Genomic DNA, 27137 nt, shown 5'->3' on the forward strand with positions numbered 1-27137 from the left:
CCGGCTGCCAGGCGCAGGCGTGCCGAGGCGGGAGCGGCACGACGGCAGTTCGAGGCGACGGGAGGATATCCGCCGTCACGTCCCAAGAGCAGCGAGATGCTGCAGTTCCTCATTAGCATGGTCCTCACGCTGCGCCGCACGGCCTGCTGGGCCGGGCGGGGAGCCTCAGAGCGGGGCCGGCGGGCGGCCTTGCCCCCCCCGTTATCACGGTGCGAGGGATGGATGTGGGTCCCGGCGCACCCCAGCAGCTCGGGGCTGCGCGGCTAACACGTGCGAGGGCTGAGGAAGGGGAGCGGGCAGGCCACAGCCTCGCACGGCGCTCTGTCACGCACCGCTCTCTGGGTACCCGCAGCGGCGCAGCCCGCGCCCGCCGTACCGCATCGCGTGCTGCAGCCGCATCGCCCCGGCTTCACCCGGGGACACCACGGCCCCACGTGGGGCTTTGTCTGCACGCAGCTCCGCGCTCCCCGGCCCCGCGGCACCCCTCGCTCCCCCACCCCGCACAGGCACTGTTGTACAGCATCAACCCCCCCAAGCCCACCCTCGACCCAACCGCCGCCCTTTGTTGCGAGGGGGGAGGAGGAACCGGGGGGGCCGCTTCGCCCGCACCGTGCGCGCACGTAGCCCCGGCCCGGCCCCCGCGCTGCCATTCGATGCCGGCCTGGCGGGGCGGGGCGCGGGCCTCTGCCTCCGTGTCTATAAAGGGCGGCGGTACGGCACTGCGCCACCTTCTCACTGCGCGCTGGGGCCGTTGACGTGCAGCAGGTAACGGGCGGGGAGGGGCATGGGGGAGGAGAAGCCCCCCCCACCTCACCCACCCGCCTGTCTGCCTGCATCCCCATAGGGGTTGGGACTGTAGGACCGCGGGGAGTGCGGTGGGGGAAGGGAGGAGGCGGGGGGCTCTGCGCAGGGCCGCGTGGTGCCCGGGGCACAAAGGCGGGGGCGGGCTGCGCAAGATGGAGGCGGTGGGGGTTGGGGGAGAGGGGAAGAACTGCGGGGGAGAGAGCTCGATGGGGATGAAGGAAGGGGTGTGTGTGGGGGGGAGGCGGTTCCCAGTGCTCCGCAGTGCGCGGTGGGGGGACGGTACCGGGCTAGCGGTCTGCGTGCGGCATTGCACGTCTCACCGCCGGTCTCTCCCCGCAGGAACACTATAAAGGCGAGATGGTGAAAGTCGGAGTCAACGGGTGAGTGCGAAGCCGAACCGGGAGGCGCCGGGTGGGGCGGGGTCGCGGAGATGTACGTGCTCGTGGGGGGGGAGGAGGAGGGGCAAGGTCGCCTGAAGGGCGAGGGGGCACCCCAATGGTATTGCACCGAGACCCCCCTCAGCACCGACCCGGGAGTAACGGCCCCGCGTGGCGGTGCTGAGTCACTTCCCCGCAGAGTCGGGGTGAGTCACCCCGGAAGCGCCGGCGCCGCCCGCGTGCCCCATCGGAGGGTCTCCCGGCCGCATCAAGGCTCCCCTGCACCCCATCAGTGGGCCGGGGCCAGCGGGTAACTGAGGAAAGGTCGCCTGATGGATCGTGTGTCAGCGGTGCCCTGGGAATGTGACCTTCTCCCACCCCACCGAGGAGTAACCAGATCCCCGGGGCCTTCAGTAAATTTAGCACCTGACCTTTGTGGTGTGGGTGCCCTGGCCGGGGGTCGCTCTTAATCTTTAACCACGGTTCCTCAGCCTTTGGCCGCTGCTGTTGGACTCCCTCTGGGCAGTGATTCACAGATGCTCTGGGGTAAAGCAGTGAATAGGTTCAGCCATGTGCGGCTGGGCATGTTCCTCACTGCTTCTCCTCACCCACCTCTCTGTTTCTCTCCAGATTTGGCCGTATTGGCCGCCTGGTCACCAGGGCTGCCGTCCTCTCTGGCAAAGTCCAAGTGGTGGCCATCAATGATCCCTTCATCGACCTGAACTACATGGTGAGTTGTCTTGCAGTGCCCCCTCTGGGCACCACGTGCATCTTGCCTAGAATGGATCAGTGGAGCCAGAGGCTCACCCAGCTCTGCTCTCCTTGGAAACTTGGTATAGGCTTGCAGGAAGGTTAAGAAGCAGAAACGAGGCGTAGTGGTGCAGACCTTGGAGACTGGGTAGAGCAAAGTACAGACCAGCAGTTAGACAAGGTCGCTGAGAAGGTGGAGAGTTGAGATTGTGATGGGAGCATTTCATCTAGGATGCCTGACCTTTCCTCTCTCCCTGCTAGGTTTACATGTTCAAATATGATTCCACACATGGACACTTCAAGGGCACTGTCAAGGCTGAGAATGGGAAACTTGTGATTAATGGGCATGCCATCACTATCTTCCAGGAGTGAGTAGCTTTCTCCTCTTGATGCTCCAGTGGATGAAAGTAAGTGCCCTCCAGACTAACTGCCATGGTTTTTTCCCTCCTCAGGCGTGACCCCAGCAACATCAAGTGGGCAGATGCAGGTGCTGAGTATGTTGTGGAGTCCACTGGTGTCTTTACTACCATGGAGAAGGCTGGGGTAAGTAGGCCACTGTGGCTCATGGGAAAAGGGTTGCTGGTGCTTATTTCTGTGGGACACATCTTTATCTACAGAACTCTTAAAGATGGGGAAGAGATAAGGTGGTCTGAGGATTGTATTGCTTCTCAACTGTTGGGGCATTCTGGGTTATTTAATCTTACTTTTATTTTTCAGGCTCATCTGAAGGGTGGTGCTAAGCGTGTTATCATCTCAGCTCCCTCAGCTGATGCTCCCATGTTTGTGATGGGTGTCAACCATGAGAAATATGACAAATCCCTGAAAATTGTCAGGTAAGGAAGAAGAATGCTCCCTGGCCTGGAATTTTCACCAGGTCTCATTGCACGTATATACATTTGCCATCTTTCTTCTGCAGCAATGCCTCGTGCACCACCAACTGCCTGGCACCCTTGGCCAAGGTCATCCATGACAACTTTGGCATTGTGGAGGGTCTTATGGTAGGTCTGGAGTTTGCTCAGGAACATGCTCTGCCCCCAGGTCCTTCATTTGAAGAAAAGCATCCATATGCAGTGCTTCCATTTGGCTTGGGAGGAGATGCTGTGGATGCTTTCTCTGGAGAAAATGACTGTCTTACTTCAGTGCTCTCTTTCCCCAGACCACTGTCCATGCCATCACAGCCACGCAGAAGACAGTGGATGGCCCCTCTGGGAAGCTGTGGAGGGATGGCAGAGGTGCTGCCCAGAACATCATCCCAGCATCCACTGGGGCTGCTAAGGCTGTAGGGAAAGTCATCCCTGAGCTCAATGGGTGAGCATTGTCTGTCTTTCTGTGTCAGAAGGAGATAGGAGCCAGTGCTGGCTCCTGGCTGGCTCAAACATTTTTGTAGTAGAACAGAGTGCTGGTACAGGGATGCTTATGCTGTTCCCTGCTGACATATTTCTTGCAGGAAGCTTACTGGAATGGCTTTCCGTGTGCCAACCCCCAATGTCTCTGTTGTTGACCTGACCTGCCGTCTGGAGAAACCAGTAAGTGTAGTGGAAAAGGCTTAAAAATCTTCAGGCTTGCCTCTTAATTTTTTCATACCTGGAATTTTGCCCCTTCTACATCCCTTTGTTTAATAGAAAAATTGTTTTTGCTGAAAATAGCACCTGATATGCATGGCTAGTGTTATGTGGTTCCCTGAGTCCAGGCTGTAGCTGATACTTCAAGATGGGATTTGACCATCTTACCTTCTGCCTTTTTTTCAGGCCAAATATGATGACATCAAGAGGGTAGTGAAGGCTGCTGCTGATGGGCCCCTGAAGGGCATCCTAGGATACACAGAGGACCAGGTAAGTAGTTTCTATGTAGGTGTTGCTTGCCTCATTTTTCTGATGGTGGCGGCCTTGCTGGGATGATGATTTTGACACTTGTGATTCAGGCTCTTATCATCTATTAGGTGGAAGAGTGCTTGACATTACCTCTCTGTTCCAGGTTGTCTCCTGTGACTTCAATGGTGACAGCCATTCCTCCACCTTTGATGCGGGTGCTGGCATTGCACTGAATGACCATTTTGTCAAGCTTGTTTCCTGGTATGCACAGCTTCAAGATGGGGGGGGGACTGGGAGATAGAGACTAGCAGTTCTGGTGCAGTTCTGTGCTGTTTCATTTCATTAGCACCATCTAACAATGTGTGGCAGCACAGATCCCTGCTGAGTTCAGGTGGCTCTAGCATGTGACAGTCTCTAGTGAGATGGCTTCATATCTGAAATGGCTGCTGCTGCCTTCCTGTAATGGAGGACAGATAAGATGCTGCCTACTTTATAAGGAGAGGATGGAAGTCCTCCCATTTGGTTTTACAGGCTGGGGCTGGAAGAGTAGTAACATGAAAAGGGATACGAGAAACGGGTCAGCGCTGACAGCGCTTCTGTTTTCCTTCTCAGGTATGACAATGAGTTTGGATACAGCAACCGTGTTGTGGACTTGATGGTCCACATGGCATCCAAGGAGTGAGCCAGGCACACAGCCCCCCTGCTGCCTAGGGAAGCAGGACCCTTTGTTGGAGCCCCTTGCTCTTCACCACCGCTCAGTTCTGCATCCTGCAGTGAGAGGCCAGTTCTGTTCCCTTCTGTCTCCCCCACTCCTCCAATTTCTTCCTCAGCCTGGGGGAGGTGGGAGAGGCTGATAGAAACTGATCTGTTTGTGTACCACCTTACATCAATAAAAGTGTTCACCATCTGAAATGCTTTGTTTGTGTGTCATTGGGAAGCAAAAAGGAATTCATCAAATGCTTTAAGATGGCCCAGCTAGCCCATAATTGCTGGGCCAGCAACTCCAGCAAGTGCTCTGCAGTGTTTCATGCTTGGTGCTCTACTGCCACCATGTTAAAGCTGCAAGACCTGGCATCAGGTGCTGGTGTTTGGACAACTCTGGTTATGCAGAAGCATGGAGCTGTCCTGGGATCTATGACTGCAATGTAAAAACAGCCAGTGCCCAGCTGCACTGAGTGCAAAGCTGCTGTGCATGGAGCTCTGGTATGCCTGCTGGCAAGGGAGGGACTCCTACCCTTGAGCCAAAAGGTGTGGAGGGCTGTGACTGGAAGGCTGCTGTGTGATGGAATGGAAAGCAGCAGTTCTTCATCCACCTTCCAGCTCTGGATTTTCTTGTCTGATGGGTGTGTGCGGAATAAAGTGCTGAGGAGTGATTTTGCATTTTGACTTGGCAAAATGGCACAAAACCCAGGATTTTTTTTTATTATTATTATTTCCCCTTCTAATTTCCCCTTCCTTATTAGGGATGCTACCAAGAGAACTGTTCAACTACACAGCTGAAAATAAATCATTCTTGAAGAAATGGCTGCCTCAGGCCTTGTGTTCTGTAGTGGGAGCTAGAATTAAGCACAGCCCTGACTGCAGAAGGAGTGGCAGCTGTAGTCAGGCTCCTGAGCAGCAGATCTCTGCAAGTATCAGCCCTGTGCCCAGGAGCTGTGTTACCATTCCCTGCAAGCACTGAATGCTGAAGGTCTGAAGCCTACCCCTGGCTGATCAGTATAGGGTAGATAAGCAGTTCACTACCATCAAAACCTTTGGGCCCTTCCTTTTTTTCATCACTACTGAGGCTAAGAGCTGCATCAGAGATGCAGCATTGCTCTTTGCAGGAGGCAGGTTGCAGCTGCTTACTGGAGACGGCTGCTTTTACAATTTGACCTGGGGCAAGGACTGAGGCTGAAGGCTCTTCCATGGCCAAGACATGAGAAACATGGGACAGTCTCCTGGAGCTGCTTAACTCTGACGGTAGAGCTGTGTGGTGTGAAAACCAGACGTTCACTGCGCTAGTGGGAGATGACTCAGTTGCTTTCCTTAGAGGAAATAGGTTGCATAACCTGTCTCTGGACTTAAAGTACGAACAGCTCATTAGCTCTGGGATGGCCTCAATACCTGGCTTGCCCTCTAAATGTCCTGATAGGAGCTTTAGGTAATTCTGGAGTGCAACTGCAGCTGCTCTTCAGCTTTCAGCTGCTCTGGGACTGGCCAGGGGCAGTCCTGCTGAGCAGGTGGGATGCTGCTGTGCAGCAGGCAGCCTACAGCCCTGCCAGGCTAACAAAGCGCCCTGTGTGGGTCCCATCCTGGCTATAATTGCTGTGCTTGGTGCTTTGAATGACTGTCCTGTGTGCTGCTGCCTGCATAGTTGTGTGCATGCCAGCGAGATCCTTGTGTGATGATAGGGAAGTGCTGAGAGGCTGCAGAAACACCAGATGCCTGCAAGCAGGAACATTTAAAAGAATCACCTTTTTCATCTAAGAAGACTTATGTTTCCTGAGCAGTCTACAGCTGCCTGAAAAATGCAGTGAACTCACGCTGTTCATCAACAAAGCCCTATCAAATTGCTGTGGGAGTGAGGGGCAAATTTATACAACCTGGGGGGCAGGGAGTGGAGGCAGAGTACCCGTTGTTCTGAGAAACAATTGCTGTGAATGTTTTGGGTATAACGGTTCATTCTGTTTTCATTGAAACACTGTTCCAACCCATTCACAGTCTTGTTGGATGTTCCTGTAAGAAGGATACGGGCAGCGAGGCAGAACAAGCGGGGAGCCGCAGAACTTACAGCGCGGTAGCTCAGGTGTGGAAGCAGTGAGAGGGCTCCTGGCCAAACAAGCTGCGCAGCCCGCTGGGGTCTCGGTGCCCTCCCTCTCCCCATCAGCCCCGAGCACCTTCCCGTGAGTCCCGACGGGTTTGCAGCCAGTCGCTGCGCCTGCAGATGGCACCACAGCAAGGAGGCGGGCAGCAGAGCTGTGCCACCGCTGTGCCACCCTGACCAGGAGCTGCAGCTCTGCTCTAAAAATTGATCTAACAGTAATAAAAATACATTCTATCATTTTGAAAGCTTGCCGCTGGGATAAAGAGGGAAGTGCTGCTGTTGCAGCTGACTCTTCTCCCTGTAGCAGTTCTCGACTCAGCAGAGAAGTTCTGGGTTTGCTCTTCGCACATTTTGAAGGAAAACTTGCAGAAAAGATCACTGGGGAAGGAGGGGGGAGGCAGGCCCTCGGGCTGGCATAAGGAGGCTCTGCCCAGCAATAGTGCTGTCCTGCCAGGCCAAACCAGCTGCGAGAGCAGCTGCAGTCACCCAGATCCCATGCCACTCTATGAGTGCCCAAGGCAGCACTCAGTGCTGCTTGGGGCTTTGCTGGCACAGCACAAGGGCCATACCTCAGATGGCAGCCAACTATGTCCAGGGGTGCTCAGCTGCACCTTTTTGTCTTTTTGAAGGCAGAGAAAATTCAGAATGAAGCTGTGGTATGGTAATTAGCACTGCTTTTTTGGCAGTTTCAAGTTTCAAGAGAGAATCTCATCGGCATTTGCACACCTTACCGTACATGCATTGCCTCCTAAGAAATGGCTGGGGTTGTTCTCAGACCTTCTCAAGATGTCAGCGTGAAACTTCTTTAGCCTTAAGCAGAACATTATGTAGTGAAAACCATCTTGAGCAGACATTCAAACTAAACAATGCTACTGGAACGTCACACCAAAACGGAACAGAACAGCCACTACACAAGCACAGTAAAAAAGTGTTGGACACCCACACATACTGTCTACTTGTAAAGTAAACCATTTGCTGAGCACATCACTCCAAACGGTGTGTGCAAGGAAGATACAGGGCTCCGAGAGAAAAGACTGCGAGGCATGTATTGGACATTTGTACAAGACAAACACCTCCAATGACAGTGTTCCAAACTCATTGTAATAGACGCCTTTCACAAAGCACAGCTTCACAACCCAAAGTCGCAGTATGCAAACAGCACTGCACACATGGCCACTCACAAAAGCAGACATTTTGGCAGAACCAACCTGCCTACATTTTGGCAGTCTTACTGCATCTATACCACAGAAACAAATTTGTTGCTTGCTCTTTGAGCTGAATATAATCTCTTACTGCAGGACAGCTAACTTACCTCCGTGTATTATCTTACTATAGCAGTGTCATCTTCTTGAGGAAATTATTTTCAATTATATGTACATCCCCTAGAAGAAACAATAAGTAATGCGTTATGCTTTACTGCATAAGACTTGAATAGACAGCCTTCAAAAAGCAATAGCTGTGGTCAAATGAAAATAGAAGAATTCATAAACAGTAGCAAATTAAATTTAAAAGAGCCAAAGACAACAGGTTTTTAGGACACAATATAACAGAAGAAAAGTATTATTAAAATCTTTTTCAAATGCATCTCAAACGGAGTGGTATCAGATGAAGAAGGCCACAATAGAAAAGTAAAAGCAATGCTTCTGTCAGCAGTAGGGGAATTCCCAGATAGGACATTTTTTCCCAGCAGAGGTGAGGCAAAGACATCATTGCAGACTGAATGTTGGGACTTGTAGACATGTCAGTGCCACGAGGAGCAGCAGTATCTCAGTGCCACGTGTCAGTCTCAGATGGTCTTGGAAACAGAATGGATGAAGAGTTAATAATGCTTGTAATTCATCACACACGTTAGCCCCGACACCAAGGAGTAGGAATTTACAGATGTGATGTTGATTTTAGAAAGGATCTCCAAGGAGTTCAGAAACCCACAATAACCATCGATTTGATCTCTGTATCAGGGAGCTGAAAGCCAGCACGAAGAGTCAATCAGCACCTGGTTGGCGATGAGTCAGTGGGCGAGGATCTGTGCTGCTTCCATGGCAAGAAATCATGCCTCCTAGACCTGTTTGCACCCTTGGATGAATTAATCAATGTGATGTCAATAAGGGTAAGCTGTGTGTTGAAGAGCAACTGGATTTGGAAAAGACTGGCCAAACCCTCCAAAGGCAGTCCGCAGTCTCCAGATTTTAGTTATCAGGCTGAGTGCTGGTGCTGGACCCTGAGCACACCCAAAAGTCTCACTGAATGCATGTGGCCTCCAGCTTCCCCATCTCCTCATAGTCCCCATATGCCTTTCTCAGCTTGTTTAAATGACCATCTACATCATCCTTGTAAGCAATAAGTTTCCTTCACCTGCTCTGAGGAACAAAACAGACTGAACTTTTCACTCTCAAAGCATTTTTCCTCAGTCTGGAATCAGAGTTAGGACTTTTTGCTCCCCCTGCTCCAAAATCCGATGTAAAAAAGGACAAAAGACACCAATGCCACACATAAGTACAGATTCATTAAGATCTCACTGGCTTCAGTGTCTGGCTAAGCACTCGCCGAGACTGCTCTGACTTTCCAGAGCTCCTGTTGTCCCAGATATGGTCACACACTATTATTTCTTGCTTAGATTTATAGCGTAGCTTAAACAAAGCTGATGCTTTAACTCGATTAAAAAAAATAAATTATGAAATTATATTTCAATACATCTCAGCATTTTGATTCAGGCATTTACCCTTTTATTAGACTCTTGAGCTATCATCCCTATTTATAAAAAATGCTAAAAGACTTGGCTGTCAGCTCCTTGCCCCCCCATGTCTGTACAGACTGTTCTCCCTTTCCTGATTTTCCATTGCCTCCCCTGATTTCTCTCTGGTTTCCATATATGAGTTGGCAGGCTCATCACTTGTGTCATTTGTTCACCTGTCCACTCTGTCTTTTTTAAAGGATCTTTCCCCAGTTCACCTAGTTGACATCAGCAAACTGTGGATTCAGCAACCAGCACTTTTCTATCAGCAACAAGATCAGGGCGCTTTGTAAAACAGCATTTGCAAAAAAAGCAGCTAGAACGCTGTGCTTTTTCCCAGGATCATTCCTTCCATTGCCCCAAGCATCCCCCGGTGCTGTGGCCTGCTCACAGTAGCAGAGTACTCCGGGACACCCATGCCTGGAAATGGAGAGTGTTCCTCTGAGACAGTCCCGTCAAGGATCCTCTGTGATTGCTAATGGCCCAGAAAGTGCTTTATCATTCCCCTGTGACTTTTTTCTGCTCTTTCCAAATACAGAACAGACACAGCTGATGATTACTTTTTTTTTTTAAATCGCAGTCAAGTAAATGGCTCGTATTACTGCTAGGCTTGATTTTCCTTTAGATGTAGCTAGAACAATTTGTTAATCTCATTAGCGATCCACCTATGAATATTTATTATTGAGATCATGAGCCACTCACATAACTATTTTTTATACATCTTAATTATTTCATGATTCCTGTATTCCTCCTCCTTCATGTACAGCACTGCAGCTGTTACAAAGCTGATTTTATTTTTTATTAAGGTCTTTTAGAAATTGCTTCTAATAGTATTTTTTTTCTATGACATACTACTATCACATGGCAAGTTACTCAGGGAAATGTCTTACTGGAAGCTATCTTCTCATGCATCCTAAATCACTGCTTTTTGGACAACTGGAAAAACTCTCATCTTTCCAAGGGTCTCCCATTTAAATAACTTTCTTAATACTCCCCTTAGGGGAATTCCTAAGAAAAGGCTATATAATATCATGCACTTCCGTATTACAATATGTTTGTCCTGGGCAATGGCTTGATTTGTCAATCCCTTGTCTTTAGGCAACCACCACCAATTCTAATCTTCATCTATCATAAAGCCATCTAAAATCCTTGCCTTACTTGGACATGCCATCGTCTGTAACTTAATGAGAGGCTCCCCATGGCATAGCATATTCCTCAGTAATCCCAGCCAAAGTCTCCCCTGACAACATAATTTTCCTTTTCACATGAAGCAGAGGTACTTAAGAAATAAATCACTGTGTTTTCTTCCATGATTCAGGATTAAATAAAAGACCCTTCAATGCCTTAACGAATATGTGTGTCAGATCATACTGTTTTGCTATTAGTTCTAGAGGGAACGTGATTTTTAGCACAGCTTGCAACCCCAATTCATGTTTACACTTTCTTATTCCTCCTTTACCAATGGGTTACACTGCTGAGCTGGGATTTCTACAGTGCAATGGTGAACTTCAGAAATGTCAGTTAATCACATTTCTTCCTGTCCTGAGAGCTTCCTGTTCTTTTTGCACATTGCCCAGATGTACAGTCTTTTGCATAAGCTGAAACTGCTGCTTCCTTCTCATTTGCTGTGACATTGGTTCAATTTTGGTCACTGCAACTTTTAGTGGTTGCTCGGACTCCTCTCTTACTGTTAGCTTAGCATTCTCTCAGCTCTTTTGACTGCTCTCCAAGCTATGAAATCTATACCTCCTCTGCCAGAGGACATAGAGTGTTTTCTCCTTATTACCATTCTGAGACAAAATGTGTCAGTAGTTTAGAAAATTCACATCTCATTTCTCATTCACATTTCTTATGGTCTCATACATCCTTCAGGTTTTCATTGGTGACTGCACCTCCCTAAAGCTGCCTCCAGCCCATTCAGCTCTCCTTGCTGCCTTACCATTTTTGCTGGGTTTAATTCCCACCAGTAGAGGTTTGCCAACTGGTTTCATGAGCCCATCCATGCATCATACAGATGCATTTCCAGCACCCCACTGTCTTCTACATTTGTTCTGACCTCTCTTCACATAGGAATGGAGCTCCTCATATAGAAGACCTCAGCATGAGTCTGCAGCACCTGTGCCGGCTCTTAGGGTGACTCGAACCTGCAGCTGGAAAAAATCACAAAGCTACTGACACAGCTAGTGCTCCGGTGGAAAAGCCTCAGCTTTTAGTCCAGCTCTACCTGGGCTGACTCAGCAGGAACTTAAAGGTGGCCTGCCATTTACTCTCTGCTCTTCTGCAGAGCTGGCTCACAGATCTCTCCTTAGAAAATAAACCACCTAAACACAGAAAGAGACTGGCCTTCAAGCTTTTGTAGCAGAGGTATAAAGCTTAGGAAAGACCGTCTCCTGGTTTGAATCTAGAAATAAGAGTAAGCTTCTGTACAGCTTTCATCACTCCCATCTTCGTGGCTTAGAAACAAGATAAATAGAATACTGAAGAGGTTACCAGGGAATCATACAAGCAGCTCTAGTGATGGTTGTTAGCATCTCATTCAGGTCCATCTAAGGAATTCTGAAGTAGCAAAAAGCTAACATACAAAGCTCATGTGGGGCAGGAACAAAGAGCCTTCAGAGTGATGCTGGGGGGGAGGTGCGGGACAGCAGTCGAACTGACAAAATCAGATTCTTTCTGTTCTGAGATTGAGCTAAAATGGATGGGACTCAGGAACAAGTAAAGGGAAGGAGAAAACTAAGGAAAAATTACCCAGGCTATGTAGTGGTTGGGTGACTGAACCCTTTCTAGAGCCCGTAAGAATATCCCTCATTCATGCGATGAGGCATGAGGAGGGTGATGCTCCCTGACATCTCAGTGGCCCACCTTGGCAGCCAGGATTCTTTGAGATGAGAATTCACCTTTCAGACAAAATAGGAAAGGGGGAAGAGAGGCTGATCTGCATGCCACAGAATCAGAACCATCTTCAGCAGGGAGCATTCATTTCAGCCTTACAGCAAAATGCCTGGCATTATCTGCTGAAGGCCCTTGCCAAGAAGCTGATCTCATACAGTACAGCAGCCAAGGCAGAGAACTGCCTCTCACTCCCAAAGACTGGCAGTGTCCCCTGGTGCCTGATGGAGGCAGGATGCTGACAAATGAATACGTCCCAGCCCTTGCATCAAGGGGGAGGACCTTGACGTAAGTTCAGAGATGAGACTCCAAAAAGGATGGTCTTCAACAGGCAGTCACACAGCTGACGAGACAGTGGTCACATCTGTAGTATCCTGAGAGAGATGCTGACAAAGGGACTGACAGATACTTGTGCGATGGGACTTCATTCATCAAGACACATCCTGCTTGGACTGCACTTGGGCAATAAACATTCACCATAATGCATGGATGCTGCAACAGGACTTTTTTCCTTGCTTTCTGAGGTCTGCTGTAGTGCAGTAAGGACCAGACTAGGCTCAGCAGCAACATGTTCCCAGGTCAGTTGGAAAGAGCAGCTGACCTGCTCCTCCAATATTAATTTCACTAACTTACCTTACTTAGCTCCAGGATAGGAAAAGGTCCCCTCCCCATCCACTGACAAGATGCCCCTGAAACCAAGACTTTGAGAAAGACAAGGCCAACTAAAGGTTTTGAATGAGTTGTAGTCTGAGGGTAAATAGGACATACGATCATCCCCTGGGAGACGACTACAGAAATTCACAAAGACCAACCAGCCAAGATCTGGGTCTCCAGACAATTTCTTCTGATACTGCCTCCTGAGCCAGTGCTGCTGCAAGATTTCCTGGAAGAGGAATAAGGTTGGGGCATCAAGAATCAACATGGTGCTGAACAGTTCCTAGACACCATGGCTCCTAGTAGAGCTCATGCCAAAGAAAAGCAGGCTAAATATTCCTCAAAGAACAGAGAAGAGTCCACAGAGTAGAGTTAACAGAATTAGAGTTCTACTAAATAAATAGGACACATCTCCTCATATCCAGTATCAAATATATGGAGTTAGCACTGGGGGATAGGCTGATACAGGGGAGATGGTCCAGCTACCACTGGAGGCTTTGGGCTGTCGTTCCCATGCTGAGAAATGGCTGAGGCAAAGAATCAGCATTGCACATGCCACCAGTAAGATCTCATGGGCTTTCATCCTGGTGGAGAACAGAGCCTATTACTACCAATACAATTCACCACCTTGCAGAAACATGTAGATGAGATCTCAGCTTCATAGCAAAAGTAATTCTGATCCACAGTGTGGGACTGGGATCCCCATGTGCCCTGGCACACAGGTGTCTGACAGCACCAGGTGATCATCTGAACAATTACTTCTAGAGATAGAGATGTTGGTGTGTCTGTTCTTCATGCTTGAAATCTTTCAGCACACATACTCTACAGTCCTGTGGTTTTCTTAAGAAGCACAGACAGAACAGAAGCCAAGATATGCATGCCATAGATTAGGCATGGGGAGAGACAGATTTCTCCAGCCAGCCAGAGATATCCACATAGGAGAAAGGGCAGAAAATGCTGCAAGGAAACATATGGGAAAGAGAATTTGTATAAACCAAAAGAGCCTTCAGGCAGGAAGAAAAGTGATCCCTGAGCTAGTGTGTGTGAGGCAACATCACTCAAGATAAAAATAATATCAGATGAAAATATTTGCTCTGTTTTTTGTTCTAGAAAGCAAAAGTCAAAGGGAAAAAAAAATAGAAAGAACCAGAAAAGGTGTATCTAACCAGACAGTTTGCCTACACTGAAACACCAACGCGTGCTTGCTTGCAATGTGTCTTGAAAGCACATGGAGAGGACCTCACCCTGCTTAAATGCCGACACTGCATCACAACACACAGATGTGCACATGCTCTGCTTAGCACAGCAGCAGTTAATTACACAAACCAATCTAGGTAAATTGTTGCATCCTGCAGCCTCAATTTTATCTACCTTACCTAATCTTACAAGCGATCCAGAAAACTTATACTGTGATCTACTTTTACCTTCCCTCCAGGACCTTTTGCAAGAAGTGTTTTTCTCTGGAGCTTCAGAAGAGGTCCCTTTGCTGAGCAGCCCATGTCTGCTGGTCTGCAGACAGCCCTACAAAAGAGCCTCTCTGCAGAACACCCCTCCCATCCTACTGGACCCAAAGATCCCAATAACAATGGGCAAGGCCCACACAGGCTACAAGAGATGGTAGGGCAGGGATACTGTGGTGATACCTAGGTTGGATACGGAACTGAGGATGAGTAAGGAGACGTTCTGGACACCTTGGCAAAAAGCTGACCTGGCAGAAACCAAGCTCTTAGACAGGAAGGTCTGCTAGGCACAAACCATTTTCAGCTTAGTTTCCTCTAGGAACTGAAATTGTCACAGTATCTCAGTGCTGCTTAGTCATTGCTCCATCAACTAATCTCAGCCTGTTAACCAAAAATTTTGTGCAGTTGGGTTTTTCTGATATTTTAAAATGCAAAGCAGGAGAAAGCTGGAGTGAGAATGCTGGCCTGCAGTGAAGGGGTGCAGACACATTGAAGGAAAGTGCCGTAGCGTTAGTGCAGATAAAACAATTGGGTTCACATTTATTTTTAGCCCGGAGCTTGGCCCACGCAGTACCAGCATTACATGCAGCCCTTTGAAGGCTTGTAGCTGCCAGAAGAGGGATCTCATCACCAGCACCTTCTGAGGGATGGAGCACCCTAGGAAGGCCACGCTGAAGCGGGCCTGGTGTGGGGATGGGCAATGGAGCCCTGCTTCCAGCAGTATAGGCCATCACCTGCTGCAGCCCAATGAGAGCCCACGCCTGTAGGAGCTGTAGAAAAGGCATCTGTCCGTTTAATGATTCCTGGTCTCCGTAACAAATGTGCTGCTGACGCGCAGCAAAGCAAAGTGCATGGTGAGCGGGACTTGGTCCCTGCTCTGAAGGAGGGGAGAGTGGTGGGGCCTGGCACAGCTCCAGGGCCACCCCAGTGCCCCAAACTCGGTCCAGTTGGCACCAGGGTCAGGTCCAGTTTGCAGGGAGGTACAACTCGAGTTCAGCTTCTGCATGGCGCGAGGAGGGTCAGGGGCAGGTCGGATATGCCAGGACAGAGTCTGGAGGAGGTGTGTTTGGAGGACCTAGGAACAGCCCCTGGAGAACACTGCTGTGGCTAGTTTGAGACCATCCTGCCTGAACCATGGTTAAACCAAAGCAGGGGAGAGGAACAGAGAAGGGGCTGGAGGTGAGCAGCCTGGACAGGTTTACCTAGCCATTTGCAAGACACTGGTAGCAGGGGATCTGCCAGATGCCCCAAGGTGGGGGTGGGCCTGGGCAACAAATGTTTACCAGCGGCTCCATGTCCCTGACAGTCTCTCCCAGCCGCAGCTCAGACACCTCTCAGCCAGGAGTGGGGGGCTGAGGGAACAGGGCATCCCCTCATTATCTGATGGAAGCATCACTGGGGGGGTCACGATCCGACTCCTCACTCTCCTCATTGGGGGCTGACTCACTGGTGGAGGCTGGGGTGAAGGCAGGAGACTTCCTGTGGAGAAGAATAAAGGCAGCAGTCATGGCACTGCTGAGGGGAAGGACCAAGCATATCTGGTGGGCAGGGGGAAGGAGAAACTAAAATACCCGCCCTGTGAGGTCTGTGATCTGTCTCCTCCCCACACCAAAACAGGACAGGGAGTACTGCTTCAGCTCCCACTCACCACCATACTGGCTCAGGCCCTGCTCAGCACACAGGAGTCCTGATCCTCCAAGCTCACCTGTCCCCAGACTGGGTGATGAGCCGCCGGCAAGTCTCCATCTGCACATCCAGACCTCGTTTCATGCTGCACATCTCCATGTACTCGTGCAGGTGCCGGTTCATATCATTCTTGGCCGTGGCCAGCTCCAGCTGCCGAAGGAAAGTAATGTAGAGATGAGCCTAAAGCACACTGCAGTGCAGAGCATGGGGCACAGCCAGATCTGAGGCTGCCATCCCACTGCTAACCAAACAACTGCACTAACTGTTGGTTTCTCCCTCCTGCAAGAACCCACTCCCCCATTTCCCACCCTTCCTCCTTCCTGCACCTCTATTTGGTCGATGGTTTCCTGGTACTCCTTCTCACGACTCTTGAACAACGACTCTGTGTCTTTGATCACCTTCTCCAGGCTGTCATCTTGCTGCTGAGGAGAACAGACAGCATATTTAGAGGCAGAGAGGTATCCAACATATGTAGCCAGAGAAAAGAGACAAATCAGAGAGAGAACTGGCAGCACTGAATAAAAAGGAAAAAGCTCACGAGCAGTATGGCCAGGTGACAGACATGAGTAAGCCCTGCAAACATGAAGCAGAGAGATCTGAGATGTACCATACTGGACAGTAAGCACTACAGCCCAGAAAAATCCCAGAAAAACCCAATAACTTCAGAGAGAACAACTAATATCCTGCACATAGATTGTGTTCAAGCACATGTCCCCAGAGGTCCAACGAGATCCAAAGGTGAAGACAGCAGAGCCTTTGGCCAGACTTTGTGGCCTCAGTTTGGGCAGAGTTGCTGCACCAGCAGTGGGCAAGGGCCATGAGAGCCCAGTGTGGCCAGAAGAGCCAGCTGGGTCTGGAGAAAGCATGAGAATGGACCCATGAAGGAGGAAAGGACTCTGAAGCTCAGCCACTAAACGAACACCTCCCAAGGCTCAAGCAGAACTGAGCACCCCAAACATCAAGCGCAAGCCCCAGGCTGAAACCAGAGAAAGCATGGCTCCACTGTTACCTCCCCCTGCACCTCTGCAGCTGCAATGGCATATCCAGAGAAATCTTCCCAGAGGAGCAGTGTCTCTTCTGTTTCCTCCCACGTGAGGCTGTCACAGTCATCTTCAAAATCATATTCCCTCCTAGGGGCAAGGGGACAGCATGTCAGCACAGTGCAGAAAAACTCTTGCCATGAGAACAGGCAGAGCCCTGCCAAAGACCTCCCCCTGGCTTGCAGGGCTACAGCTCTCAGATGTCTGTTCCTGGGTGAGCTCAGGCATGCCCCAAACCAACAGTTGATGGGGAAGGGGCCAGCTTTATGGTCAGAAGCCCCAAACTGAGGTAGTGACTCACAAAATCACCAGTAGTGGTGAGAAGAGGCAGAGGGAAGATGGCTCAGCACTGCTCTCAGTGGCACAAGCCACCTAGGAGGGCCTTACCATGAAAGTGAGAGCAAGTGGAACTGAAATAAGCCCTCTGGAAAAATACATCATCCCTGCTGTCCTTTGGTGGCCATGGAATGGGAAGCAGGTTGGGGATACCCCAGGACAAGAGGGCAGGGCTACAGACAGCACTCAAGCACCAAAGCAGCATCCTCCCCATGATCATGGAGGGCTCAGGTCCTGGTCAGTCCCTCCTCAGCGTAGCCACAGAGCACAGGGCATAAAGAGCAGCCCTGAAGGAGTTGCCACCTCTGCATTGCTCAGAAAGGAAAAGCAGCAGACTGCTCCCATCCCCTACTCCCCATCCACCAGCCTGCACATCCAGGGCAACCAAGGAGAAAGCCAGTGCCTGGCAGCGTGGAGAAAGCCAGAATGACCCATACCATCGGAAGGCCTAGTCAGAAGCACAGCCCACAGATATGGCATTGTTTTAACAGCTAACAGCACAAAGCCACAGCCTGCAGCCAGGCTGGCCACACATCCTTTTGTGTGGCAGAGCTGGAGGCTGTGCTGCTTGAGGTAGTGTGGGCTACAAGGAGTCGGCTGGAGTGAGGCTAGGCCACACTCACAGCTGGTTCAGCATCCTCTGCATTTCCTCATTGATACTCATGGCTGTGGTCTCGTCCTCTTCTTCCTCATCAGGCTTTCTGGAGGCATCGCTCTCTGACAGTGAAGTATCTTCATCGCTGACCTGCTTCCGCTCCCGCTTCCGCCCCATCGAGGCTGGGACCTTAACGGGAGACAAGTGCAGAGACTACAGAAACGAGGCCGGGTCCGAGGTCAGGAGTAGGCAGTTGAGAGGAGATGGAGGGAGAAGGAATGGCGGGGGACAGACGGACGGGGAATGAGAGAAAGAAAGAAAGGAAGAAAGAAAGAAAGAAAAGCGAGAGAGAGAGAGACGGGCTTATTATGATCAGGTTAAAGATGGTGCAATGGATAAAATATGGTTTTAGCGTTTTCTAAAATTAAAACTAAGCAACTAAAGATGGACTCTATGAATCTGATGAAAAAAACAATGTGATTTTATTGCAGAAGAACTCAAATCACCCACCACCCCAGACCAGAGACAGAGGGAAACACAGAGACAGGAAAAAAGAGACAGTCTAAAAAAAGTGAAGTATGTCAATATTTACAGTCCAACCTCATAGAAAGTTTATAATTTGTACAGTTTCTCAACTGAATGAAACTAACCAGTTGCTTCTGTAGGAAACAAAGAAAGACAGAAATGCAGCAACATTCAGAAAGAGGAAAGAGACAGAGACAGAGAAGAGTGATAGAGAAGATGATGGAGAGGGAAAGGGGAAGGAGAGAGATGGAGTTAGAGACAGACACTGGAGCCACTTGTCTCCCTCCTGCAGCTGCTGCCCTACCACTGTGGCATCCCAGGACCCAATACTATGCATCAGCAAGAGGTTGAGGGGATGTGATGCCCAAAGCAACACTTGGAGCTTTCCACTCTGCCTTTTCACCTGATGCTTCCAAAGGGCATCATTCAAGAGGAGACAGAGAGCAAGGGACTACAAGGAGCACAGGGCAGGTGATAAATTGCCTCTCCTAGCGGGGTTATGTTGCTGCCTCTTCTACTTCCTTTGGGAACTCTCCCCCAGAGCTAGCTGTTGAGCCTGGAACGGGTGCATCTCACCTGAAACATCTTGATCATGTCCTCGCAGTTCCGCTGCTGTGCCACATCACATAGCTTGGCAGTGATATCAATGCGCCGGCAGATGTCCATGTCCACCTTCATGGCCTTCTCCTGGATCTTGGTGTCCAGCTCTGTGATGTTCTGAACCCACAGTGGCCAGCACGGCACCACGGAAAGGGGATAAAGGAGGAGGATTAGGCAAGGCATATGGCATCAAAGCCCCCATGTTCCCTTGGTAAAATACTGCCTCCCAGGGCTATGGACTCACATTACTCATCAGTCCCTTGAAGACAACAAGCTCTGCCTTGAGTTGTTCCACCTTCATGGCCAGTTCCTCCTGGCATGCTTCAGCCTCCTGGGCTTCCTGCTCCAGGGCAGAGGAAGGGGCACACATTAGCCCCAGCAAGGGGCAGCAGGGAGCAGGGCAAGGGGGCAGGAGTGCTCACCTCCTGCAGCTCTGTGACTCGGTCCTGAAGCTGGACACGAAATGTGTACTCCTCTTCCCACCTAGGGAGAGAAATGCACTGCTCAGATCTTGTGCCACAGACTGCTGGAGAGAACAGACCAGCAGCTGCTCACCCCACAGTGACCCCAGAGGGAGCAAGGAAGCAAGGATGGCAGCAGTGCGGAAGGCAGAACGTGTCTGGGAATATATTGCCATTTGTTTCCAGTTGGTCACAACTGCTAAACACCCATCAGCCCTCTTGGTCACAAACGCAGTCCCACAATGCTCTCTACCAACCTTGCTTGGGGCCAGCCATGGTAGGGGGAGCTGGGAACACCAACACAGACCCTGCACAGCAGCTGCTCTGCATGCCCTGCAGCCCACCAGCTGCTTTGGCCACCCACGGCCCCTTGGTCTTGGGTTATGTTCAGCCACAACACGTAGGAATGGGCTTTGGGTTTCTCTGCATACAGCAGAGCTGCAGCCATCTACATTGTATTTGTGCTGTTCAGGTTGCCCAGAAGCATGGAACTCTAATATCGTGTTACATGGCCGTGCCATACACTTCAATGTGAAGGTCAGAATGAAAAATATTGTTTTGTCCTGCAAGGAAGTGTACAGATCATGCCTTTGTATGCCAGCTTGCAGCACATTAGCCCACAGATGGATTGGGCTGGATGGTGGGTGCTGCATTAGGCTATGCAGCTCTGCACCAAGCCCATGCTGTCCAGACGCATCACCCCGCAGTGGGCCACACCGTATTTCCCAGCCATGAGCTCATCTCCTTGGGTTATGCTGCGGTGTTGGCCCAGCCCCTGTTTGGCTGGGAGGCCACCAGCTGCACAGCCATTTGCTAAATGATGATCACAGAGAGCAAAAGGGTTGGTACGTGCCTCGCACCCATGACTGTCCCACAAAGTGCAGGACCACTGTGGTGCTGCTTCAGGCTCCTTGGAAAAGCAGAATTTTTCTGATAGAATAAAATTTATCTGGAAAAGCAACAAGAGCCAGACACAGCCTGTGCTGGGATCCCTGGTTTCTGTTTAATACTTGCACTGACTCCAGCTTTTAAGGCTGTACAAGGACATGCAAAACTTTTCTTGCTTACAAGCGTGAAAAATAAATCCCAATGACTAGGAAACAAAGAGCTCCTGAAAAGCCCTCACTCTCATCATCTTCAGGTATGAAGATGATGCCACGATTTGCAGTCCTGAATTAGGCATTTTTAAGCTCTTATAGCTGGCAACGCTTCTCCTTATTCAGACAGGAGAAAGCATGCGGTCCTATCATTGTGGGTTTCATCCCACAGCTTCAGAGGGAGAAGCAAGAGTTTTGCATCCCTTTGTGGGAAGAAAAAGACAAAGAGAGGGAAGGAGAAAGTTAAAAGGTGGGATTTTCCTTATATGGGAACCTCTCAAAAAAGGCCTCTGTCCCTGGGGAGAAGATGCATTCCACCACTGAAAAAAATTGTCAGCGTCTTTCAGCATGGAGCTTACTTGCTCTGTTGTTCTCTGCCTTCCTCTGGGCTCTGTATTGCCCAATCTGCCAAAGCTTTGGGAGAATTCATACTATAAAAGACCAGTAGAGATCATATAAATTCTGACTTAATGGCAAAAAGTAAGAAGGTTTCACACTGTAAGAGACAAATATGCACGTCCATCCCTTACAAACCTCTCTCTCAGGCTCATCTCCTGCCTGGCTCCGTTTCCCTGCTCCATCCTGCAATGCACCACTCCTAATTATAACCCGGCTGCATCACTGCACCCAGCCTGGAGAAGCCAGCAGTCTGCCAGGCTGCTGCCACTTGGACCAAAGCTTTGCTGTTTGGCCCCAGCTTGCAGCCAGCCCACCTCATCACCGCAAGGATGCCTGTCCCTCCCATGCCACCAATCTGCCCAGAAGGAGAGGGCAGAGCTCTCATTCCAGCAGCAGGCAGAGCCAGCCCCCCCCTGCTAACCTCAGGCCACCAAAGTTGGGGACGTGACAAGTTCCTTTGCCAGAGCCACCTCTGCTCTCACACAGCAAGGGGGACGTCAGTGCTGGCCCATGGTGCGGGTACAGCATGGAAACGGGATCCTCCTCTGCCATCCCCCATTTGGGACCTGGTGTAGGAGGGGGTCTGGGGGTGGGGTCTGCTTTCTCCTGCCCCTAGTAACACTGTCCAAAAATAGATCCCTCCAGTAACATTGGCCCATGGCCTTCCTCACCGCCTGTCCCTAGCCAGCAGGATACACCACAACCCACTCTCTCTTCTGCCCAGGCTTCAGCAGCACCAGCAGATTGCAGTCAGGCACCCCAGCTCACACTCTCACAAACCCAAGAGGTGCTGGCATCCCAGCTGGGTATCTGACTACTGTCTTCCATCCTTCTTCAGAGCCCTCTGCTTTTCCCCTCCCAAAAGGTGGCCCCACTCTCTGCTCAGGTTGCCCTGACACGGCACTAGCTCCCTGCTATCTGATCTAAAAACAGAAAGTAGAGCTGCCTGCCCTGCGGAAGGAACCCAACCCATGCTCAGTGAAAAGCCCTTAGGTGCACAGAAAAGCAGCGGCAATTAGGAAAAAAAAATGAGATGTCAACTCCCTTCTCATATGCCTCACTTGGTGCTTCAGAGCACCAGCTGTGCAGCAGGAGCATCTGCCCAGGCAAAGCCTTACCAAGCCAGAAATGGAAGGTGTCATATTGGGTCCCAAGCCCCAACTTTAGCACCAGATCTCACAGCTCCAAGGCACAGGGCACTAGTATCACTAGTATGCTTCAAGTGCAACATTTTGCTCCTTTGGCTATTTAACAGTGTACTTTACAAGTGTCCTATAACTTCACAGAGTGATCTCTCTCATCCCAAGTCGGTGAGCAGCCAGCAACCCACCCGCACTGCCCCACGCCTTGCTCCAGCTGCTGACCGGACCTGTCCTCCATGCCGCTCTTCAGACAGCCTCACCAGCCAGCTTGGATCAGAGCGCTCCAGGCATGGCATGGAGGATGCTCAGCCACAAGATCAGCGTGCCTGCACTGTGCTCTGCTCCAGGAGTGTGCCGTGCTGCAGCTATGTTGGTGCAGAACCTTGAAGAACAGGGTGCTCGGGTACCCATTGCCACCTGTGGCAGAGCCCTGGCAGCGATTTCTGGGTTGAGAAAGTGAGGGAAGATGGAGAGGGCCTGGGGAGCCAGTCCCCCGCATGCCCCCAGCTCCTCATCACATCTGCACGCACCCAGAGACCTCCTGGTGTCCTGACCCGTTCCGCTTCCTCACTGCTGCTCCCTCACCTTCCTCACCCACTTGCCAGCTGCTCCTCCTTCCCCAATGCTTCCAGATGCCCTCCCTTTCAAAACCCTGGCTCCCGGCATCCTGCTATTTCTTCACACTCCGAGCCCCAGCCTGAAAGAGCGCTCCTGGTCCTCATGCCAGGTTGAGAAGCCAGAAAGCACAAGGTCAGCGTCCCAAGAGGTCTGAAGAGGCAGAAGGTGAGCAATGGCCCGACTAGTGCAGGACTGGACCAGATGCTCGTCAGAAGTCCCTCCCGACCCCAACTACTGACTGTGTGAACCTGAGGAGACCCAAACGCAGAGGGCTGCTCTTTGGGGAGTACGCTGCCTCTCCATGCTCACGCTTTCCGGGGTCCGCGCTTGCGAGCCGGGGCCCGAGGTTCCACTGCCAGCGCTTCCCCCCACCCGGAGCCCGCGGCCCGTCCCCCGCTCACCTGCGCTTGTATTCGTCACGCTCCCGCTTCACCTTGGCCAGCACGTTGTAGAGGGCGCGGATCTCGGGGGTGATGGTGTCGATCTGCACGCCCACCCCGTCCGGATGGATCCACGAGACCCCCGGCCCCTGCACCAGCGTAGTCTCCGGCCCCGGGCCCAGCCGGCGGGCCTGCGAGAAGGACCAGATGGTGCCGGGCATGAAGCGGGAGTTGGCCGGGAAGGGCAGCGGCTGGGCGGGGGCGCCTGGGTGGCAGCCCGGGGAGCCGAGCGGGCGGGCGGGCCCACAGAGCGCGGCGGGGCGGCCGGCGGCCAGCGCCAGCCCCAGCGGGCGAATGGGCCCCACCAGGCCGGTCTGCACCGCCTGGTCGCGGCGCGGGGGGCCGCGGGCCCGGCCACCCTCCTCCAGCGCCTGCTGCAGCTGCTTCTCCAGCTGCCGGTTGCGCCGCTCCAGCTCGTGGACCTTGGCCAGGAAGCAGCGGAACCGCAGGTTCAGCGTCTTCAGCACGCTGATGTTGGAACCCAGATCGTTGCGGAGGGCCATGGCGGCAGGCGGCGCGGGGAAGGGACCGGCGGCGGCCGGCGGCGGCGGCGGCGGGGGGCCGCGCTCCGCCGCGAAGGGCTCTGCGGGTCGCGTGGTGGGCGGCTCGGCGCCGGGCAGCCCCTGCTGCTCCTGCGGCAGTAAGAAGAGGTTGGGGCCGAAGAGAGGGTTCATGGTTGCGGCGGGCCGGGTGCGGGGCGCGGGGGGAGCCGGGGCCGCCGGCGCCTATCGGAGCTCGGCGGCGGCGGGGGCCGGGCCCGGCGGCGGGGGCGCGGCTTCCGCTGCGGATGGGATGCGGCGGGAGCGGGGCGGCCCCGGGCCGGGCGGATGCTGCAGCGTGCCCTCCTTCGAGCCGGCCCGGGGAAGGCGGCTCCCCGCCCGGCAGCGGCTCCCGGGGCTGCCCCTAAAGCGGTGTGCTGGAGCCTCCCGCTGCCCCGCCAACAGCTCGCCTGCGGGAAGTCGCCGCCCCGTGAGGGTACGGGAGGTCGTGCGGAGGCGCCGCGGCTCTGAAACGCGCTGTCTTGTGACCTCCTTGTTGCTTACCAAGCGGAATTAGTTCTGCCCGCAGTCTGAGCCCTCCTCAGGGGTTCTGCAGTCTTCCCCCAGCCCCAGGTCAGGGCTTGGATGATGGTCCCTTACCCCAATAGCAGAGGGAGGAACACACACTGCTCAGTGCCTCAGTGCTCTGTGATTTGGGGTCCTCAGACCCCCGAAAATGGCCAGCTGCGCTAGCACAACCAGACCCTTCGCAGCCAGGCCTAGCTGGCAGTCCCTCCCAGAGGCACCGAGGGTGGGACTGCTGCTTGTGTCCCGTCACCTGCCATCAGCTTCCTTCAATGCTTCTCTTCACAGGACTGATCTCTGCTGCTGGACTCCAGCTGCCTGCATGTGCAGGGCTCCTCTTACAGCTAGAACCAACATGAGAATAGGCACTTATCGACAGATGTGCTGATGTTTCTCTTACACCCATGGATTCTAAGGCCAAGAGAGGACCACTGCATTTTCTGACCCCGTGCAAAAAACAGTCAGTGCAAATTTCTGTTGCTCACTCAGGTGCTGGTGGGTGACTGTGTCTGTAGTTGCTGACAGCAAGATAAAAGATCAACGCTCTGCTGTAATTCATCACAGGCAAATCGAGGTGGATTCCCTAGGTGGATAATCACACATTGAAGTCATGTGCCCAGCCTTGCTTTAGCTTTCACTACCCATTTGAGATGCTCCCATTCTCCCAGCTAACAAAGCCTTTTAGTGGCTAACGCATGCTCCTATACAAGCACTTCATACATGAAATCCATCATTCAGTTATTCAGATTGGCTCCCTGGCTTTCCTATAGGCTGCTATTTCAAGGCACAGGTAAACACCAGTGTCTATAATATCCCATACAACTCAGTTCTCCTTCCCTAGCATAACACTCTACTTTGCACCATGCTCTGTTGGAACAATTCAGCATAAACTTTCTTGTCTTGCCGTTTCCAGTACATGTCACTGCAGCCCACTCCCAGAATTGATTGCTCCTATCCACACCTAAAGTTGGGTGCTGCTATGGGCATCACTCATACCAGGCAAAGCCAGCAGCCCAGAGTTAGCTGCCCAGATCTGGGTGCAAATGGGGAGGCACTGAAATACTTCTGGCTTCAGCCCCTACAAGTGTATGCATCTGTGTGGTTATATGCAATGAGATCTAGTACTCCAGGACCTAAATTTTGTACCTGTATTTCTGAAATGTGCAATACAGTATTTCAGTCCCTTCCTCTGGATATCCTCTGCCCATCCCCAGCTCTGCTGCACACATCACTGCCAGCAGCAACAACTTACATTGCTGTATTGCTGTTAGATTCTCTTCTGTTTCCATTACTTCTTCAGTGTTGCAGCCAGCCTTCTCCCCAGAAGTCTGTTTTCCTTATTTTGCCACAGTAAGTAGTCCTGCATCTCCGCTTAATTTAAGATCTTACAAGTATGACGCTGCTCCTGTCACACTGGTGGTCACACACCAGCTCACTTCTTCTATTTTCCAAATTTGTTTTGCAACATCTGGCCTTGTTTATGGCCTAAATAACTTCACAGCATGTGTCAGCTGTTACAGAACTGCTTACTTTTTTTTTTTTTCTCTTCAAGCTGTTAAATGCCACCCACTAAGATTTGCGTGTAACACAGTGGAATAGATACCAAGAAACATTGCACCAGTTTTCTCTCATTCAGCTTTTAATTTATGACAGTGTTTTATATCCCAGCTCTATTTCCAACCCTCAGTTCAGTTTCCCAGTTCTGAGACAGGGTGGTTGGAACTTGATGATCCTTGAGGTCCCTTCCAACCCAAGCCATTCTATGATTCTACAATTCTACGATTCTATGATTCTTGCTTTGCTCTGCCCCAGCTCTTGCTTTGTTGCTCATGTTATCCATCTAAGCAGTGATAACTGCTGCGGCTTATGAAAAGATCAGAATGGGAGCAAACCACCTATGAAAAGTACAAGTTTCTTCCATCTTCCCCCAGCTACAGCAAAAAGCTCACAGGCAAGCAAAACAGGTGAAATTACACTTGCTAAGAGACTGGTTTTATTGAAGAGATGAAGACAACATCTATTCTCATCGTTCAGAGGAACCTGACATGACCTGGAGGTTCACTGTTATGCTGGGATCCAAACCAAGCACTTTCTACCCCTGCCACTGGGGTTATCAAGACAGAGGGACTGTCAAGTCAGGATGCTTCATGCTAGTGTGGGGACTGCAGCACACAGCAACACATCAGGTTAGCATCACTGCCAGAAGGACAGGCACTGCTTCATAGGATCATAGACTGGCTTGGGTTGGAAGGCCAATCTAGTTAAAGCCAATCTAGTTCCAACCCATAGGCAGGTCTGCCACCCATCAGAGCAGGCTACATAGGGCTCCATCCAACCAAGCCTTAAACACCTCCAGGGATGGGACACCCACAGCTCCACTGGACAGCCTGTGCCAGTGCCTCATTGCCCTCTGAGTAAACAATTTCTTCCTAGCAGAATTCCCAGCCTCGCTAAATAAAAGCCACCCTATATCCGGGATGTTTTAAATCTTTATAAGTTTCCACAGCTCTCTACACCTTGGGTGACTTAGATATGTCATAGGATCTGTTATTATTGCTGGAAAACAGTTAACATCTGTTTCCTGATCATTTTCTCAGTGTTGCTCACACTTCTATGCATCATTGTATTGTTTATTTCCCCATAGTCTCTTCTCCAAGCTTAAAAAGACCCGCTCTCCCACCGCCCCTCTTGCAGAAACCATTCCATAGCTTTGGATGTATTAGTTCTCTTCTGAACATATTTTAGTTTAACAATCCTTTTTTTTTTTTTCCCCCTTGATAGAGGACATTTGAAATGCAGAACTGAAGAAGTGTTATTCTATACAAGGAGGTAATTTTCTCTGCTTTGCAATC

General features: G+C 51.2%; 2 protein-coding genes across 6 annotated transcripts; one reads left to right on the forward strand and one right to left on the reverse strand.

Moving 5' to 3' along the window:
• Window positions 1–726: 726 nt before the first annotated feature.
• On the forward strand, window positions 727–4650 carry GAPDH (glyceraldehyde-3-phosphate dehydrogenase). The gene is given in 12 exon segments (NM_001303179.1): window positions 727–765; window positions 1144–1184; window positions 1812–1911; window positions 2193–2299; window positions 2384–2474; window positions 2649–2764; window positions 2848–2929; window positions 3088–3239; window positions 3379–3457; window positions 3680–3763; window positions 3906–4003; window positions 4355–4650. Coding segments are annotated over 11 exon segments (1002 nt in total). The 5' UTR covers window positions 727–765; window positions 1144–1161; the 3' UTR covers window positions 4425–4650.
• Window positions 4354–24175, reverse strand: IFFO1 (intermediate filament family orphan 1). Of its 5 annotated transcripts, XR_014886164.1 has the most exons (10): window positions 23183–24172; window positions 19487–19547; window positions 19309–19404; window positions 19041–19181; window positions 17968–18152; window positions 16978–17098; window positions 16295–16390; window positions 15988–16118; window positions 15566–15761; window positions 4354–7930 (listed from the first exon to the last, which is right to left on the reverse strand). XR_014886164.1 is itself a non-coding variant. In XM_085235112.1 (9 exons), exons 1-9 carry the CDS (start codon window positions 23893–23895, stop codon window positions 15659–15661), a joined length of 1620 nt encoding a protein of 539 aa, XP_085091238.1. In that variant the 5' UTR covers window positions 23896–24175; the 3' UTR covers window positions 14797–15658. The 5 variants fall into 5 exon arrangements, 4 of the variants coding, with proteins under 4 accessions (XP_085091238.1, XP_085091225.1, XP_010716680.2 ...); XM_085235112.1 differs by lacking the exon at window positions 4354–7930 and having other exon boundaries at window positions 14797–15761; window positions 16295–16387; window positions 17968–18128; window positions 23183–24175; XM_085235099.1 differs by lacking the exon at window positions 4354–7930 and having other exon boundaries at window positions 14797–15761; window positions 16295–16387; window positions 23183–24174.
• Between the last annotated feature and the right edge of the window lie 2962 nt (window positions 24176–27137).

This window comes from Meleagris gallopavo, chromosome 1 (assembly GCF_905368555.1).
Source record: "Meleagris gallopavo chromosome 1, MGAL_WU_HG_1.1, whole genome shotgun sequence".
Classification (NCBI taxonomy): Eukaryota; Metazoa; Chordata; class Aves; order Galliformes; family Phasianidae; genus Meleagris; species Meleagris gallopavo.

Excerpts from the sequence above, each read along its gene's own strand:
- IFFO1 (XM_085235091.1), bottom strand. The coding sequence starts at position 23,895 with ATGAACCCTCTCTTCGGCCCCAACCTCTTCTTACTGCCGCAGGAGCAG. Across the intron at positions 18,153-19,040 it reads ACATGATCAAGATGTTTCAG|TCTCTGCACTTGTCTCCCGT; the intron begins GTGAGATGCACC and ends TCGTTTCTGTAG. Across the intron at positions 16,119-16,294 it reads AAACCATCGACCAAATAGAG|CTGGAGCTGGCCACGGCCAA; the intron begins GTGCAGGAAGGA and ends TTCCTTCGGCAG.